Source organism: Phyllostomus hastatus, unplaced genomic scaffold (assembly GCF_019186645.2).
Source record: "Phyllostomus hastatus isolate PE091 unplaced genomic scaffold, TTU_PhHast_1.1 phas_scaffold_55, whole genome shotgun sequence".
NCBI classification, from domain to species: Eukaryota; Metazoa; Chordata; class Mammalia; order Chiroptera; family Phyllostomidae; genus Phyllostomus; species Phyllostomus hastatus.
The window spans coordinates 3,133,767-3,150,926 of record NW_025334035.1 but is presented as its reverse complement, the minus strand read 5'-3'; the positions used below and the strand labels follow the sequence as shown (position 1 = coordinate 3,150,926).

At 50.6% G+C, this 17,160-nt stretch overlaps 4 protein-coding genes across 5 annotated transcripts in view; 2 read left to right on the top strand and 2 right to left on the bottom strand.

Moving 5' to 3' along the window:
- PELP1 (proline, glutamate and leucine rich protein 1) overlaps positions 1 to 4,103 on the bottom strand; it is a 45,046-nt gene extending 40,943 nt beyond the window's left edge. Inside the window, exon 1 of the mRNA XM_045824098.1 lies at positions 4,000 to 4,103. The gene's annotated coding sequence lies outside the window, so the exon portion shown is untranslated. The remainder of the gene's footprint in view (positions 1 to 3,999) is intronic.
- MED11 (mediator complex subunit 11) lies at positions 4,095 to 6,055 on the top strand. The gene is made up of 3 exons (XM_045824106.1): positions 4,095 to 4,546; positions 4,741 to 4,871; positions 5,523 to 6,055. Exons 1-3 carry the CDS (start codon positions 4,462 to 4,464, stop codon positions 5,658 to 5,660), a joined length of 354 nt encoding a protein of 117 aa, XP_045680062.1. The 5' UTR covers positions 4,095 to 4,461; the 3' UTR covers positions 5,661 to 6,055.
- A 573-nt stretch (positions 6,056 to 6,628) lies between these two features.
- Positions 6,629 to 10,705, bottom strand: CXCL16 (C-X-C motif chemokine ligand 16). The gene is made up of 5 exons (XM_045824105.1): positions 10,153 to 10,705; positions 9,641 to 9,779; positions 9,300 to 9,382; positions 7,464 to 7,883; positions 6,629 to 6,799 (listed from the first exon to the last, which is right to left on the bottom strand). The coding sequence occupies exons 1-5, from the start codon at positions 10,217 to 10,219 to the stop codon at positions 6,759 to 6,761; spliced, it is 750 nt and encodes a 249-aa protein (XP_045680061.1). The 5' UTR covers positions 10,220 to 10,705; the 3' UTR covers positions 6,629 to 6,758.
- A 49-nt stretch (positions 10,706 to 10,754) lies between these two features.
- On the top strand, positions 10,755 to 16,593 carry ZMYND15 (zinc finger MYND-type containing 15). 2 transcript variants are annotated; one of them, XM_045824101.1, is made up of 14 exons: positions 10,755 to 10,893; positions 11,370 to 11,974; positions 12,428 to 12,662; positions 12,753 to 12,908; positions 13,148 to 13,308; positions 13,838 to 13,990; positions 14,322 to 14,402; positions 14,552 to 14,668; positions 14,785 to 14,873; positions 14,961 to 15,059; positions 15,224 to 15,377; positions 15,462 to 15,520; positions 15,811 to 15,971; positions 16,291 to 16,593. In XM_045824101.1, the coding sequence occupies exons 2-14, from the start codon at positions 11,398 to 11,400 to the stop codon at positions 16,466 to 16,468; spliced, it is 2,220 nt and encodes a 739-aa protein (XP_045680057.1). In that variant the 5' UTR covers positions 10,755 to 10,893; positions 11,370 to 11,397; the 3' UTR covers positions 16,469 to 16,593. The 2 variants fall into 2 exon arrangements, with proteins under 2 accessions (XP_045680057.1, XP_045680058.1); XM_045824102.1 differs by lacking the exon at positions 10,755 to 10,893 and having other exon boundaries at positions 11,359 to 11,974.
- Positions 16,594 to 17,160: the final 567 nt, after the last annotated feature.

The following is a 17,160-nucleotide window of genomic DNA, read 5'->3' as shown; positions in this document are numbered from 1 at the left end:
AGGGAATAGCAGTGACCAAAAAAAACATTAAATCATTCCTTAGTTAACTATAATATCTGTGCCCGGAAAGAGAAGTACAGGAGCTATAAGAACATGTGACATGGAGTTCTGACCTAGGCTGGGGTTTGGGGAAGATTGCCTGAAGGGAGTGACCTTTGAGCAGAGAAACAAACTTTGAGGAGTTCAGCATTCCGGGCAACAGCAACACCACGTGTGAAGGCAGAAAGGAACAGCTTATTTCAGGGACTGAAAGAGGCCAGAGGCACTTCAACAAAGATTGCCACAGGCAAAGTAGCTCCAGATAAGGCTAGTAAGGCAGATGGGATGGCCCACACAAGTCTATTACAGTTCGTGACATCTAATCAAGTCATTATTTACCCATAGGCTTTAAGTGTCTCCAAAATGCCAATAAGCTTGCTTACCCTTCCACAGTAGCAGCCTACCCTGCACACCCTGGTCTTTTTCACATGGAGGAACAGCCAACATCCCTCTGACTCCCATGAACCTGCTCCTTGATCTCTGGGCTCAGCAGATGGATCTCAAACTTTTCTGGGTGAATCAGAATCCTCTGGGATGCAAGATAAAGACACAGAGTCTCAGGCTCTGCCTTCCCAGGTTTCAATTCAGTAGGTCCCAGAAAAAAATGTATGAAATTTGATTCTAAATTAGCACACACTTTGAAAAACAGTGCCTTTTTTCTTCTAGGTTTTTATGTTTTTAAGGTAGTAAAAAATATGTTCATAGTTAAAAAAAAATTCAAACAGTAAACAGTGAAAAGAAGGCTCCTTCCTGTCACTGATTCTCAGCCTCCCATTTCTCATTTCCAGAAGCAACCACTAGCACCACTTTGATATTCTTCCAAAGACATTCTCCAAACTCAGTCATACTCATACTTTTCCCCTTATTTTAAACAAACAGTAGCATACTATGAACACTCTTCTACACCTTGCTTTTTTTGTTTAATGATGTAGCTAGGAGAGCATTCCTTTAACAACACATATAGATCCTGGCTGGCGTAGCTCAGTGGATTGAGCGCGGGCTGCGAACCAAAGTGTCGCAGGTTCGATTCCCAGTCAGGGCACAGGCCTGGGTTGTGGGCCAGGTCCCCAGCAACTGCACATTGATGTTTCTCTCTCTCTCTTTCTCCCTCCCTTCCCTCTCTAAAAATAAATAAATAAAATCTTTTAAAAAAAAGACACATATAGATCTATCTCAATCTATTAAAAAGCTGCATAACTTCGCAGTGCCTAGATGTTATTTTTACCAACTTATTATCAGTGGACATGAAGGATGTCCACTCTTTTGCTAATTCAAACAGTATTACAATTATCTTTAAGATATGTCCTTATGTCCATGTAAAGTCTATCTGTAGGGTAAATTCTTAAAAGTAGAGTTCTGGGGTAAAGATAGTGAGCATATTTTCGATCACTGCCAATAAGCAGGTGACATGTGGCATCGTCCTTACTTCAATTTGCACTTTTTTGTTTAGGAGTAAAGATTAACCTTTTGTTTAGGAGTGAAGATAAACCAGATGTACTGGGCTGATATTGTGAACCAATGGTCATTGGTGCCAATTCAATGCCAACAGGAATCCCCAACTTGGGGTGGGGTGAAGAAGGAAATATCATTCAGCACAAAACAGCTCAATTGTTTGTTATACAGCACAGCTATGGAACACCACCGCTATGAGGAGGCCATGGGGGCCAGAGCTAGACTGCTCCACTCTGCTCTAAGGAGATGCCCTCGGTGTTTCAGCTCCAGCCAGGGAAATGGAAAGGGACAGCAGTCTGTCAGAGCAGCCAGAGGTAAGCTGACTTATAGAGAGAGAAGTTCCCACCCTGGTCCTTTATTGGTCAGTCGTCTTGCAAATAAAGACTCCAAATTGTCACAATTTGATTGGTCCAGATACTGTCCTGACTGGTCAGAATGGAGACTTTCTGATTGTTTCCTGAAGATGCTGACTGCTCAGCTCCAACAGGGTGGAGAAAGCCTTAGTCCTATCGTTGAAACAGGATTCCCAGAACTCCTTTATAAGGGCTGGTTCTGATGTCAGAAACACAGGCGGTTCAGTGCAGAGGCAGGTAGCTCAGCGCAGGCTTCTCCCTGAAGTGCAGTTTGCATGAGAAACCCCTGTGTGGAAACAGCTGCTAGGCTCTGGGTGTGGGGGTGGGGGTGGTGTTTTTGTTTTAATTTGAGCCCAGTTAGCCACCAAAAGCCCTTCTTAGTAGATATCTTCTTTCTCAGGATCCACAATGTTTTCTTAATGTACTCAAAAAGCTCTTTATATAGTAAAGAAATTAGCCCTTTGTCATAAATTTTGCAAATATTTTCCCCACTTTGTTGTCTTTTGAATTTGTTTCATTTTTTTTAAACTGAGGTCAAATTCATATAACGTAAAGCTAACCATTTTAAAATGTACAATTCAGTGGCATTTAGTATATTCACAATGTTTTGCAACCATCACTTACAGTTTCAAAGTATTTTATTGATGGTATTTTTAATAATTCATATTTTTTTATTTTAATGTAGCCTATTATGTTTTTTCACGGCTTATTTATTTATAACAAAGCTCTTGACTCTGTTTCCTCACAATTTGACACTTCCTTTTCTTTCGAATTAAATTCAAGATCATCATACCACTATCTCACCAGCACCCTCAACTCTCTCCTTTCACAATATCTGCTCTCAAACCCCACCCTTGGCGTGTGTCAACTACCACCCTGCTCTTCTCTACTCCAACACTGGGCTGTGAGCACTGCCAGAAAAAAAAAAAATCACACACCATATTTATTCATTCATTAAGCAAATATTTGTGAACACATCCTAGGTACCAACACTGTGCTAAATATGATTTTGGGACCACTACAAACTCATGGTCTCTGAGCAATATCTGACAACACTTTGTCTCACTCAATAACTTTGGTCACCTCCCTCTGCTGTTCCCATCTCGCTCATTAATTTTCCAAACCTTCCTCATGTTCAGAGTGACTCCTTCTGTTTTTCCGAGATTAAGCTGTGAAGACTGAATGATTCAACTTTCCACCTTCTACTGACAAACACTGACATCTACACCAATTCTTCTAGACAACCAAGGTTAAGATGCCTTCTCCAGTTCAAAACTAATCCTTCCACCTGTGCTCAGGTCACTCCTGTCCCACTCCCCTCTCTTCAACCTCTGCCTCTCTGTATTGGTTCTTCCTCCATGGTAAATAAATCCACTACAGGAAAGGAGGGAGGGATGCGGGAAGGTGGGAGGGAGAAATGAAGGAAAGAAAACAAAGAAAAAATATTTCTCCATGCTTAATTCTTTCACAGTAAAATGAATCTCTATTTCCCCTCACTTTTTAAAAAAGATTTTATTTATTTTTAGAGAGGGGAAGAGAGGGAGAGAAACATCAATGTGTGGTTGCCTCTCGCGCGCCCCCTACTGGGGGTCTGGCCGGAAACCCAGGCATGTGCCCTGATTAGGAATGAACCTGTGACCATTGGGTCTGCAGGCCTGCACACACAATCCACTGAGCCACACCAGCCTGGGCACAAACCATTTCCTGATGTGTCTTCCCACAGCAGTCTCACCAGTCCCACCTAACCACCACCACATTCCATTCACTCCGAATTGAACCCCTTGCTATACTTCAAATGTGCTAGACGCCTTCAAGCACTATGTGCTTGCCTGTGCCAGTTCCCTTTTCCTCTTCAACCAGGTATAGACACCTGGTTACCCTGAAGAATCGGCTCAAGCTGCACCTCCTCCCAGAATCCTTTCTCTGTGCTCCTGGTGATACACCTGGGGCATATATCTAACAAAACACCTATCCCACTATCACGGGAGGGTCCATCTCATTCATCTTTGTATCCCCAGTGCCCACCACATAATGGAAAACCATAAAGGGAAAAGGGAAAAGACTGAAATAAGCCTGCTTCTGAGAATATACTGATGGTATTTCAGCTGGGTTACTGTAGAAGAGCAAGCGCTAGGGCGAATAACGTAACACTCACCAAATCAGAGCTTTCCCCAGACCCCAACAGACGGCAGAGCCGGGTGAGCAGAGAGAGGTTCCAAGGCTGTGCAGTCTGGAGGAATACCCCAGAACTCCCCTCCCATCATCATCGCCTAGCACCAGCGAGACGCTTAAGTTCTTGTAGACGAAATTAACTATAGACCACAAGTCAGAGTCGAGAAAATGGACTAGTCAGAAAGAACCCTGGGTAGAGAACGTTCCCAATACTTTCTCTTACACAGGTAATCCCGTGCGGTGACGCAGCCCCGGGCATGCGCAAAGCTCCCTGAGAGTTACAGTTCACCAGGTGAACCAAGAATGGCGAGGCTGCGCTGATCACCCTGGGAATTGTAGTGCCGGCTAGAGAGTGCTCTCTGCGCAGACGCAAACGGCTGTCCCTTCCGGGTTCCAGCGTCCTCGCGTTTCACCAAAGGAAATCTCTTCGTTTTCCAGAGTGACTATGGCAACCTACAGCCTGGCAAACGAGCGACTACGCGCCCTGGAAGACATCGAACGGGAAATCGGCGCGATTCTTCAGAATGCAGGTTGGGGATACGATGACCGGATGGCAGACAGTGAGAGAGAGCCGCGAGCACGTGCGCCAACCCGAGAATTGGAGCGGGGTTGGGGAGGGATCCTACTGGCTTGCGCTGCGCGTGCGGGAGTTGGTAGGGCTGGCCCGTGGGCGGGGCTCTACTGGAGCTTTCTGAGTAACCCAGCCCTTTCTCTTCCTCGGTAGGTACCGTGATCCTGGAACTTTCGAAGGAAAAAACCAATGAACGGCTGCTAGACCGGCAAGCGGCGGCTTTCACGGCGTCGGTGCAGCATGTAGAGGCGGAGCTGTCGGCTCAGATCCGCTACTTAACCCAGGTGGGTGGGTGGTAGGAGGTGCAGTGCGCCCACCCAGCTGTCTGTCTTAACCTTAGCTTTCAGAGGGCCCAGGTAGAGCCTTGGCCTTGGGAGCCACGCAAAACCAGGCTGCCCAAGTTGGCACCAGGCTGGATGACCCTGTCAGGACCCCTGTTTTCCAGGGCCGGTTTTTTCCTCTAGAAGGAAAGAAAGGAGGGGCGTAGTTCACTGGGCTTCATCTTATGAGCCACTAGCTGAGGAAGGCGAAGGCGTTGGAGAGGGCTTGTAAACAATCCCAGAGTTACAGGACTTTGCCCCTAGAAACTTGACCTGACCTCAGAGGCATGAAACCCCAGATGGCTACATCCTGAGAAAAAGTACAGGATTGAGAGGGTTCTGAAGTCATTACAATAGCAACCACCATTCATCAAAATTTCACAGTGTGCCACTCTTCATTATCTTATTTAATCGTACAGCTCTAGGAATTAGTTACTGTCACCCCCATTTTCCAGATGAGGTTAACAGAAGTTAAGTGGTTCACCCTAGGTCATCCAGATACCATGTGGTATAATAGATTCAAACTCAGGGAGGAAATGAGATGAGACCTGATGCCCTGTTGGGGAGATGGACAAGGGAGGGGATGCTTCATTGACCAGTTGAAATGTCCTGTAGGTGGCCACAGGGCAGCCCCATGAGGGCTCCAGCTATTCTTCAAGGAAAGACTGTCAGATGGCCCTGAAGCGAGTGGACTATGCTCGCCTCAAGCTCAGTGATGTGGCCCGAACCTGTGAGCAGATGCTGGAAAACTAAGCCAAGTAGGTGGAGAGACAGCTTGGAATGAGACTACCACCTGCACCCCGGGACAGAACCTGGAGACCTGCAGGATGGGGAGCACAGGCTGCCATGCCTGCCCTGTTGGTCAGAATATGAGGACAGTGAGGTAAAAGGTGGGAATGGAGAAATTTAAAGACCGAGCCTGCCTACAACTCTGCCCTGGTTCCCCCAGCAGGGTGCTGCTGTTCTGCATGCATTTCACAGAAGTGCTAAAAAGCTCAGACAGAAGACAGAGATTCAGACACACAACCCACTTCCTCATGTATTTCATGTCTTTGTCCCAGGCGTCCACAGACTTGTACATTCTTCTTCATTGGGAGAGATAAAACAAGAACTAAGGGTTTTAATAATAAAAACAGTAACAACAAAAACAATGAGCTCAGACTATCACTGGGGCATATGTGGGTGACTCAAGGGATTGAGGAAGTAAAACTAGTCTGTGTGGCGGTTGTTGCGGGAGAGTGGGAAAGCCCGGGCCTTAAGTGTGGGGTCAGAAGAGGGCTGAAGTTGGTATAGTGCGAAGGGAAACTTTGGGGGATGGGAACAGGACCATCAGCAAAGAAGCTAAAGCCAGGAATCATGGAAAGGGGCATGAAGCCAATGTATACAGAAAGGAAGAGTCAATAATTATACAAATAATTTTTAGTAAAAAACAGTACACATACAGAATTTGTCCAGAATTTTACCATGTTAAAGGTGGAATTAGCCCTGGCTGGTGTGACTCAGTGGATTGAGCGCAGGCCTATGAACCAAAGGGTCACTGGTTGGATTCCCAGTCAGGGCACATGCCTGGGTTGCAGGCCAGGCCCCCAGTTGGGGACATGTGAGGGGCACACACTGATGTTTTTCTCCCTGTCTTTCTGCTTCCCTTTCCCTCTAAATAGATAAAAAAAAAATTAAAGTGGAATTACACTTACAGGGGAAAAAAAAGAAGCAGAAGAAAGTCAGAGAGAACAATGGCTGATTATTTATGTGTATACAGAGTGCTTACCATGTACCAGAGAGGTTGTTTAAATATATGCAACGTACATGATATTTAATCATAATCACAGGCTTCCATTCTTAGTCCAAGTGTTAGGAGTCTGGTGCCACAGGTGTATACTGAAGCTGCAAATCTGGAAAAGATAAATTGAGAGATGAGCTCTGAGATCAAGAGAAGTTGGGGTGGGGGGTAGTGATAACTTGGAGAATCAGACTCCAAAACATTTAACCATACAACCTGGTACACAGTAGGTGCTCAGTAAAGATTTGTGGTCCTGGCTGGTGTGGCTCAGTGGATTAGTGCCAGCCTGCGAACCAAAGGGTTGTTGGTCTGATTCCCAGTCAGGGCACATGCCTGGGTTGCTGGCCAGGTCCCCAGTATGGGGCACATGAGAGGCAACCACACATTGATATTTTTCTCCCTCTCTTCCCTTTCCCTCTGTCTAAAAATAAATAAATAAAATCTTAAAAATAAAAACAAATAAAGATTTGTGAATTAAATGGATGGTCCCCACTTTCCACAGCTTCATCTCCCACTAGCCTGCTCTAGCTGACGTCTTAATGTTTCTCCAAGCACTGCCTGGCTTTCGAAGGCTAGGCACTGGTCACTGGACTCACGGTGGCATCCCTTATTCTGTAATCTGGCTAACTCTTCTTTTGTGACCTATGGTCCATGATGCAAGTAACTTGCATATTTGCCTGCTTGGGGTGGGTTTCCAGCTACCTAGAAGCTACTGGGGTCAGGATGCCTGCCAGAGATACTGGCCCCTAATGGAAGGGTTCAGAGTTCCAGTGTACCTGGAGAGCACTGCAGTGACTTCTTACTCTTCCCCTTACACAGCACATAGAAGAGGGCTGCAGTGAGGATGAAGCTGATGGCCAAGAGGGACAGCACTGGCACCATAGCAGGTGTCCCACCTGTGGGACCCACATTTTCTTCCAACCGCTTCTTGTTCTCCCCAGCCTCAGGCCCAGCCTCCAGACTGAGGCCCACAGAGGAAGTAGTGGTTTCACTGCTGTGAATGAGCTTTTTGTCCACAAACAGTATGCCTCCTGGATGGGTGGGCTGCTGGGTAGACTGCAAAGTGGGTGGCAAGTACGTCTGGGCAGAGATTCCTGTGACTGCAGATGTCCGTTCTGTGGACTCTGGAACCTGGCTGCCGGGGGGAGGTAAGTGGTCCTGGTGGGCCACTCCCCCAGAGTAAGCATGTCCACATTCTGGAGAGGCAAGAAGCGAAGAATCAGGGACGGGAGGGGACATGGTGAAGAAGTAGATAGAGGGAGGGTCATGGGTCAGGGAGAATATCAAGAGAATAGCTGAAGATCAGGACAGCAAGACAGGGGTTGAGGTGAAAGGTGGGGAAGAAAGTGAGCCAACCACAACATGAAACCACTGGAATGAGCATGTATTCTGACCTGGGAAATCAAGAGATCTGGGTTGGAACCCTGGCTCTGCTATAAAGTAGTTATGTGACCTTGCCCCTGGTCTCTTAACCTCTCAGGGACTCATTTCTTTCAGCTTCGAAGTGGGGATAATTTTAGTACCAAGGGCCAGGGTAGCTGGGAGGATTAAATGAGGTAAGGAAAGGCCTGTGGGGCCCAGAGGGCAGTAAGCTTTACACTGAGGCTACACAAGACAAATTTAGGTGTAACATGAAAACCACTTTGTATTTTAATGGCTGTGTGTTTATTTTAGGAGAAAAATACAACCAGTGCATTAAACTTGTGACTTCACAGATATTATTGTTTAGGACAAGTTGCTATTTAAGTTTTTCAAAAGTGGCTTGTGCACACGTAGGATTTATTCATGTCATTGTGTGTAAATTTTACCTCAAAAGAAAAAAGTAACAAAACAATATTGAATTCTACGTAATAATATGCATGCTGAAATATTTGTGGGTATAGTCATGCTGGCAACTTACTCGGAAGTGCATCAAAAAAATAAGGTGATTGATGATAGACGACAGACAGATGAATGTACAATAAAGCAAATATAATTAAAGTGCTATAAACTCAATATTGTAAAATATATTTGCTTTATTATGTACATATATAAAATATTTAAAATATAAACAACAATCATAGATTATAGAATCTAGGTGGTGAGTATATGAATGTTTACTGTTCAGTTCTTTTAACTTTTGCATACTGTATGTCTTTAACTTTCCATAAAGTAATGGGAAACAAAAATAGTGCCCTGAGCCCTGGCAGCAGAATAGCTCAGCTGGTCAGAGTATTGTCCCGATACAACAAGGCTGCCAGTTTGCTCTCCAGTCAGGACTCATACATGAAGTAACAAAAAAATGCATAAATAAGTAGAACAACAAATTGATATCCATCTTTCTATCTCTCTCTTCCCTTCTTCTATCTCTAAAACTCAATACATAAAAAAACAATGCCTTGATTTCAATAAAAAATATTAAGCAAATAATAGTACAGGATGAACTGGCAAAAAATCATGAAAGTGGTGGTGAATGACGTTTGGTAAATGGGGCGCCTTAAGTGAAAATATTTCGGCCAGTGTCAGAATAGGAATGTGGGGTGTCACGGGGAAAAGACCTAAGGCAAGGAAAATTGTAAGGTGGAGACACATTAACCCCTGGTGTAGCCTGGAGGGGAGGGGAAAGCTCTCACCTTTGCGTTTAATGCAGCTGATCAATTCAGTCACCCACGGGTCGCTGCTGCCCCCACACACAGTCCCACGAGGTAGGTGGAACCTGATGAGGAAGAACCTGGTCTCAGCTTCGAGAGGGTGCCCCCCACTTTCCCAGCTCTTTCCTCATTCCAAACAGGTGAGGTCACACCCAACTGGGAAATTCCCCAGGAAGGTTGAAGGGTGAGATATAAGAATTAAGGCAAACATAACCCAGAGAAGGGGTAGGTCCTCCCAGGAGTTACATTTGACCAGAGAGAGTCCTGGAGGCCCCTGGCAAGGAGGGACTTGGCAGGTGCTGTCCTCTAGGGGGTAAGATTACCTGACGAAGAAAGTACACTGAGTATGGTGTTTCAGTTGTTTTCGGAGATGTTTCATTTGTTTATCCGTTGGAGGGTCGTTGGAAGGAAACGTTTTATTACAGTGACAACTTCCAGCGCTGCTGCCCTCGTTGCCACTGCCTGAGCGGGACAGAGGTGGTCAAGCACCGGTTCCCAGGCCAAGGTGCTCCGCAAGCTGTTACTCATCCTCCAACCCACAGCCCCATTGCGGCCTCTCCCGTAGACTCCGGGTCTGATTCCCAGGCTCAATCCACACATCACATCCCCAAATTCATTCATAATCCCAGCTGTACCCAGGCGTCCTCCAGCCTGACCCTACCTCCTGGCAGCTGGCCCCCTCCCTGCCGCCGCTGCCTTGGGGATCCTGGAACGCCTGTCTCCCCATGTATTCAACTCAATCCCGAGGCCCTAACGCCCCACCCTCGCACACACCCGTTCCCCTTCCCCCGACTCCGACTCCGGAGTCCGGGCCCCAGCCTTGCCCCTGACGAACCTGGCAGAGTCAGCGCCGCTAGAAGGAGGAGGAGGCCGAGGAACTGGGGTCTCCAGGCCCTCCTCATATCGGGGACAAGCCAGGTCTGGCTTCCCCGACTGGCGGAGAGAGACGAGAGAGACGTCAGCTGGTTTCTCTAAGGCTTTCGCTTCCTTCACCTGCTCTGCCTGAGATTCTGGGAGAGACAGAGGCCGGAGGGAGGTGGCTCAAGGTCCTCCGTCCCTCCCGGCGCTCGAAGCGTCTGGAACCGACAGCGCAGTGAGTACGTGGACTCCCCACGGACTCCAGCCTCCCACGCGGGGGAACCCCCAAAGGCGGAGCTCCTTCGCCCACGTCCCTTGCGGGGCCGGAGCCTTCGTCGAAAGTTGACCGAAATGTCCGAAGAAAGAGAAAACTTGCGCTGCGGCGTGGCGGGGCAGGCGGGCAGCGACCTGACGGGCTGATTCCTTCCGTGCGGTTTAGGGTCGCCAGCCCCGCCCGTCCGCTCACCCACTCCAGATCGCCCACGGGAAGTCCACAGGGGAGTCTACACCCCGCCTCCTCCTCCAAGACTCTCTCACTTCCCTGGCGGGGTCCTGGCGCAGCTGGATCCAGTCACATGGCCGGGTGATGCGCGCAGGGCAGTCCGCGCGCTCAGACGCACTGACACTGGCCTGAACCTCCCGGACACACGCTGCCAACTCGCGAGGAGCGGGCGGTGGGCTCCGCAGCCCTGACGTCACGCCCGCCCCCACCCCCGAGGTATTTACCTTCGAAAAGTGGTGGCGGCTGCAGGTACTGGAGTAGAGGAACGGCCGGGAGAAGCTAGGTCTACCGGGGCTCACCGCCAAACCGATCCAAGCTGAGGGGATGCTCTGGCTCCTCCTGTTCCCCTCCTCCCACACCCCGCGGACGGACCCACAATTCTTCCCTCCTTGCCAAACCCTTCCTGATAGGATTAGCCCTCCCTCATCTCGATCCCAACTCAAACCCTACTTTTGCGGTTTGAGCCTCAAATACCATCTCACTCCTGAGTACATCTTTAACCCTAATGGTCCACTTTCAAGTGTAGCCCCCATTCTCATGCCCGGATTCCCATCTTCAGCCTTGAAAACGTTATTCTCAGCCTGTAACACTTATCTGTACAGCTTTAAACCCATCCTCCTGCATTTTGTGACCCAGCCCCAAATTCTCACCACCACACTCTCCCTCCGCATATAATCCCATTCTCTGCTTAGTGAGCCCAGGCCCGGTGCCCCTGAAGACATGGAGTTTGTGTCTGGATACCGAGATGAGTTCCTTGACTTCACTGCCCTCCTCTTTGGCTGGTTCCGAAAGTTCGTGGCAGAGCGTGGGGCTGTGGAGACCATCCTTGAGGGACGCTGGCAACAGCTGGAGGCTCAGATCAGAAGGCTGCCCCAGGACCCTGCCCTTTGGGTGCTCCATGTCTTGCCCAACCGTAGTGTGGGCATCAGCTTGGGGAGAGGGGCAGAGCCAGGTCCTGGACCAGGCCTGGGGGCTGGCTGGTTTCTGGGAGATGAGCCCCCACTCCACCTTCGAGACCTAAGCCCCTATGTCAGCTTTGTCAGTTTGGAGGAAGGGGAGGAAGGGGAAGAGGAGGAGGAAGAGGAAGAAAATGGAGAGGACAATGCAAGCACAGAGAAGGTAGAACCAGAGGAGGATGGGGAGCCAGCCCATGGGAGCAGGGAGTCCCCCCAGGAAGCAAATCCTCCAGGGGAGCCAGAGGAGTCTGAGCAGGAGGCAGGAGGTGCTGAGGATGGCTGCCGAGAGGACAGGGCGGAAGACAGAACTGGGACGGAGAGGAGAAAGGGACGGAAAAGTGGTAAGAACCTAGAGCTGGCCCTGCCCTAGCCCCTGCTCAGACATATTCTGTCCCTGAAGTCCTGCTTGCCACTCAGAACCCAGCTAGGAATCACAAACAAAAGGGTGGCTTTAAGTTAGTCTGGTCTGAAAAGGTGTTTTCATTGTCCCACATTGTTTTTGTTTTTAAATTTGAGCCAAGATTTAAACATTGGAAGTAAAAGAACTCCTGAAGTATGGAGTTAAACCTTCTTAAGAAAAACTGAAGTTCTGACAGCAGGCCCACATTTCTGCATGGCAGAAAATGCTGGTGCTCTGTAGCAGCTGACCCTTTAGATAAGGTACACCCTTTCCACCTACTTCCCCTTACTCACCTAGTTTACTTGCTTGGCCTCTGAGGTCATTTGTATTTGGTACCCCTGACCCCGATCATCTTGCCACACCACCCACCTCTGACTTTTCCCTTCTTCTCCAGAGGCTGCCCCCCTGCACCTTTCCTGCCTCTTACTGGTGACCGATGAACATGGCACCATCTTGGGCATTGACCTGCTAATGGAAGGAGCCCAGAGGAGTGCAGGCAAGGGCTCAGAGACAGAGAACCTGGCTCCTCGGGCCTATGCTCTCCTCTGCCACAGCATGGCCTGCCCCATGGGCTCCGGAGACCCTCGAAAGCCTCGACAGCTTACTGTGGGAGATGCCCAGCTACATCGGTAGACAAATCTGGTATCTGAGGGTGGGAAGGCCTAGGGGACCTGGACTTCTGAGCCCCGCAGCCTAATGCTCTGCCCACCTCCCTTCAGAAAGCTGGAGAGTCTGGTCCCCAGGCTGGGAGTGAAGTTGGCCAAGACTCCAATGAGGACATGGGGTCCCCAGCCAGGCTTCACCTTTGCCTCCCTTCGGGCTCGAACCTGCCATGTTTGTCACAAGCACAGCTTTGAAGTGAAGCTGGCACCCTGGTGAGCAGCCCACAAAGATGGAGTAAGAGAAAGGAAGACCCAGCAGTCAGGCAAACAGAGAGAAAGTAGGCTGGTGGGGGACTCTGCAGACAGACAGAGTGAAGAACAAGGAAATAAGATGAAAACAAGCTGTTACTGGCAGAGAGGATACAAACAGAGCGAGTGACATGTGGGCAGTGGCAGGGCAGCCAGTGGGCAGGCAGAGGACTCAGGGACATCAACACCCCCTGTGACCCCAGCCCCCAGTGTAGTGCTGTCTTGTACTGTGGAGAGGCCTGTCTCCGGGCTGACTGGCGGCGATGCCCAGATGACGTGAGCCACAGATTTTGGTGCCCAAGGCTTGCAGCCTTCATGGAGCGGACAGGGGAACTGGCGACTCTGCCTTTCACCTACACTGCAGGTACCATAAGGAAGTCAGGATGAGAAGGTGGAACTTGGGCCCCATCTTTGTGTCAGATGCCTGGGTATCAGGGAACAGGGTCCTGGAGGTTAAATGCCTGAGGCTGGAGTCTGGATCCCTGGAATAAGGGCTGGGTGCTGGGTATTCGGGCTAGAAACTAGACCCCCTGAGGCTGGAGACACGGTCTCTGGAGCTAAGAATTCAGCACCCAGGTCCCTGAGAGAGCTTAGGGGATTTGTAATTATCAATTCAAACACTTGCTTCCCAGCTCCACCACTAACAGGTGACCTTAAGCAAATCATTGTATTTCTTAGTGCCTTAGTTTCCTCATTTGTAAAATAGGGATACTAACAAATGTTCCCAGGGAATTTTATAAGAATTCTGTAGGCTGGATGCCTGCTATACTGTAGACACTCAGAAATGTTTGCTGTCTCCCCACCTAGCACCCTACTCACACCCAGGGTGAGGAGAGCTAAAGTCTAGGACCCTAGCCCCTGAGCCCTCAGCCCTTCTCCTCCTCCTTCTCCAGAGGTGACCAGTGAAACCTTCGATAAGGAGGCCTTCCTGGCCTCACGGGGTCTCACTCGTGGCTACTGGACCCAGATAAGCATGCTGATTCCAGGCCCTGGCACCCCCAGGCACCCCCGGGGCAGCACTCCATCTCTTGGCCTTCTTCGCAATGGTGCGTGGTACTTCTCTTCAGGCATGGGCCCCTCAGACTAGGGGAAAGGAGGGGAGAGAATAAAGTTGTCTGAGTCCCAGAAAACCCCACCATATACACACTGAACCTTACCACTACTACCAGGACCATTTCAGTCCTTTTCTTGACCTTCTAAATCACTGCTGCCCTCCCGATCCAGAAACTCCATCCTTAGGCAATCTCCTCCCCCCATTCCTCTTGCTGCAGTCCCAGGTCCTCTCAAGCAATGCAGCTCCTTTGGAAGGGAGAGGGAAACATGCCAGCTGGGGGTCTCCCTGACACCAGGCTCCTCTTCTCTCTTTCCTCCTCTCAGGAGATCCCTACCAGCTTCTCCAGGGGGATGGGCCTGCCCTGATGCCTCCTGTGCCTCCAGATCCACCCAGGGGCCTCTTGGGTGAGCTGGAGGGGCTGGGTAGGAACTAGGGATAGGGACAGGGACTGGAGAGTCAGTAGTCTGGGTGGCTTAGATAAAGGGGACTATTAGACTGGAGGCGTTGGGACTGAGACCTGGGGCCAGGTCCCCCAGTAACGCACTCTCCCCAGGCTCGTGGCAGGACTACTACGCATGGCGGGGCCTCAGCTTGGACTCCCCCATGGCTGTGCTTCTCACCTACCCACTGACTGTGTACTACGTCATCACCAACCTGGTGCCCCAGTCCTGTAAGGAGAGCAAACGCAGGGGGAGGAATGCGTGAAGAGGGGCAACAGGGAGCTGGTAGGGGACAGGAGGGAAGAGGAGAGAGACCATACCCTTAAATAGCTAGCTTCTCACACAGTCCCTGAGCTCAACATCCAGAACAAACAGTCGCTGAAAATTCATGTGGTGGAGGCTGGGAAGGAGTTTGACCTTGTCATGGTGTTTTGGGTAAGTCCCTCCAGGCCCAGAAGTTGGGCATTGGGGTGTGAAAGTAGATGCAGAATGGGACCTAGATCTGTCCTCTCTGCCCTTTAGGAGCTCTTGGTCTTGCTCCCACATGTGGCCTTGGAACTACAGTTTGTGGGTGACGGCCTGCCCCCAGAGAGTGACCAGCAGCATTTTACCCTGCAGAGGGTGAGAGCTGAGGGGGACCCTGCTCTTTACCCTGGTTCCTCCTACAGTCCTCCTTATTGGAACTTGCCCTTCTGCACCCTCCTCCCCTCTCCTCTGTCTTGCCTGATGCATCCTCCAGTATCCTAACTTCCAATGGTTTCTTCACCCCACTCTTGGCTCCCCAGGATGGCCCTGAAGTATCTGTCCGCCCTGGTTCTGGGGTATCAGCACGGCTCAGCTCTGGAACTAAGGAGAAGGGGGGCCGAAGGGACCTGCAGATCAAAGTGTCTGCACGTCCCTACCACCTGCTCCAGGGGCCCAAGCCTGACTTGGTTATTGGTAAGAATCTGGGGTAGGAGTGGGAGAAGGTGGGAGAAGAAAACCATGGAAGCCAGCTTCTCCCTTCTCTCCTCTGGTCCACAGGATTTAACTCTGGCTTTGGTCTCAAGGACACTTGGCTGAGCTCACTGCCCCGTTTACAGGTGGGCAAGGGTCAAGAGGGAGCTTCTCTCACCCGCTGCCCAGTCTCTCCTCCTTTCCTGAAAGTCTCTGCTTCTCCATTATCTCTCTGTTTCACAGCCCTGGGGGCTGCCCATGGGCCCTCATGCCCTCCCTGCGTCTGCCTTGTACCTCTCCTCTATCCCGGTGTATCTGGGTCCTCAGGTCGCACCCAGGCTACAACCCTTGCTGCTGGGTGTGTGTGTTGGGGGGAGGGGGGGCGGTCCCTGGGGGGAAAAGCCTGAGAGTGACCGAGGCCCGGACCCCACCCCAGTCCCTCCGAGTGCCGGCCTTCTTCACTGAAAGCAGCGAGTACGGCTGCGTGATGGACGACCAGACCATGGCAGTGGCCACCGGAGGGGGCACCAGCCCTCCACAGCCCAACCCCTTCCGCTCCCCCTTTCGTCTCAGAGCCGCCGACAACTGCATGCCCTGGTAAGGGCCCGCCGCCCTCCCTGTTGCCCCCACCAACGGCCCTTAACTTCTTCCTCTCTAGCTGAGCATCCTAAAAGGCCCACCCCTACCCTCGTCTCTGCTCTCCTGGGGCCCTCCTTGCCCCAACCCTGTAGGGGTTGTAGGGACCTGCCTTTTCTGCCCTGACTACTCACCACGCCCCTGGCGAGTCTCAACGACCCCAACACACTCCTCTTGAGGTCCAGCTCACAAAATCTCTCCAACTCCCCGCCCAACCCCAAAGACTCGGCTTTCCTCCAGAGGGCGGGAAACCGCCCCTGATGGCGCCACGCCCCTTCAGGTACTGCAACGCCTTCATCTTCCACCTAGTCTACAAGCCTCCGCAGGGCGGCGGCGGGACCCGCCCGGCGCCTGGGCCGGGGCCTCCGGTCCTAACTCCGGCTCCTCCCGCCCCCGCCCCGGCCCGAAGGCGCCGAGGAGAAAAGAAACCTGGGCGGGGGTCCCGCCGGAGGAGGTGAAGGATGAGAGATAGCGGTCCGCCCCCCAACTCCCCCAGCAGGTCCCGGAAAGGGACACAAAACACGCAAGGCCGAGGGGGAGGTGGGCTGGCAGAACACGGAAAAGGTAAATAAAATTGCTTGTTTGAAACCACTCAGTCAAATGCTCATCACTGGGTCACTAAACAGGGAGGGGAGAAAAGTATTTCGGGATGACATTTTCCTCCAGTTTCTTGCAGTCCCTTGGTGGTTGTCCCCTCTCATACTTGAGACTCTGACCCACCTTGGTAACCCCAAACTTCTAGCGTATATGTAGGTAAATCATTTTCCCAACCCTGCAGCTCACAGGGGCCTGCCCCAAAGCAAGACCAAGAAACAGAAAGTAGCTTCTTACTGGGGGGGTTGGGAAGCACACAACCTCCAAGGGTCACACAGACCACTTGGTGTATATTCAGTGCAAGGCCCCAGCCACTCAGCTGCTCAAATTAGAAACCTGGAGGCCATAGGTGACTTCACCTTCTCTCCTCACACGTACCCAATCAGGAACCAACTCCTGCTGAGTCAGGCTGCTAAAGTCAGTCAAATCTACCAGTTTATGTCCAGCCTCACCACAAACTCATCTCCACCTGTCAGCCAGCACACCCCTTTTCAAATAGACATTCAAACACATTACCCTGCCCCCAAATCTCAGCGACTTCACTCTGCTTTTAAAG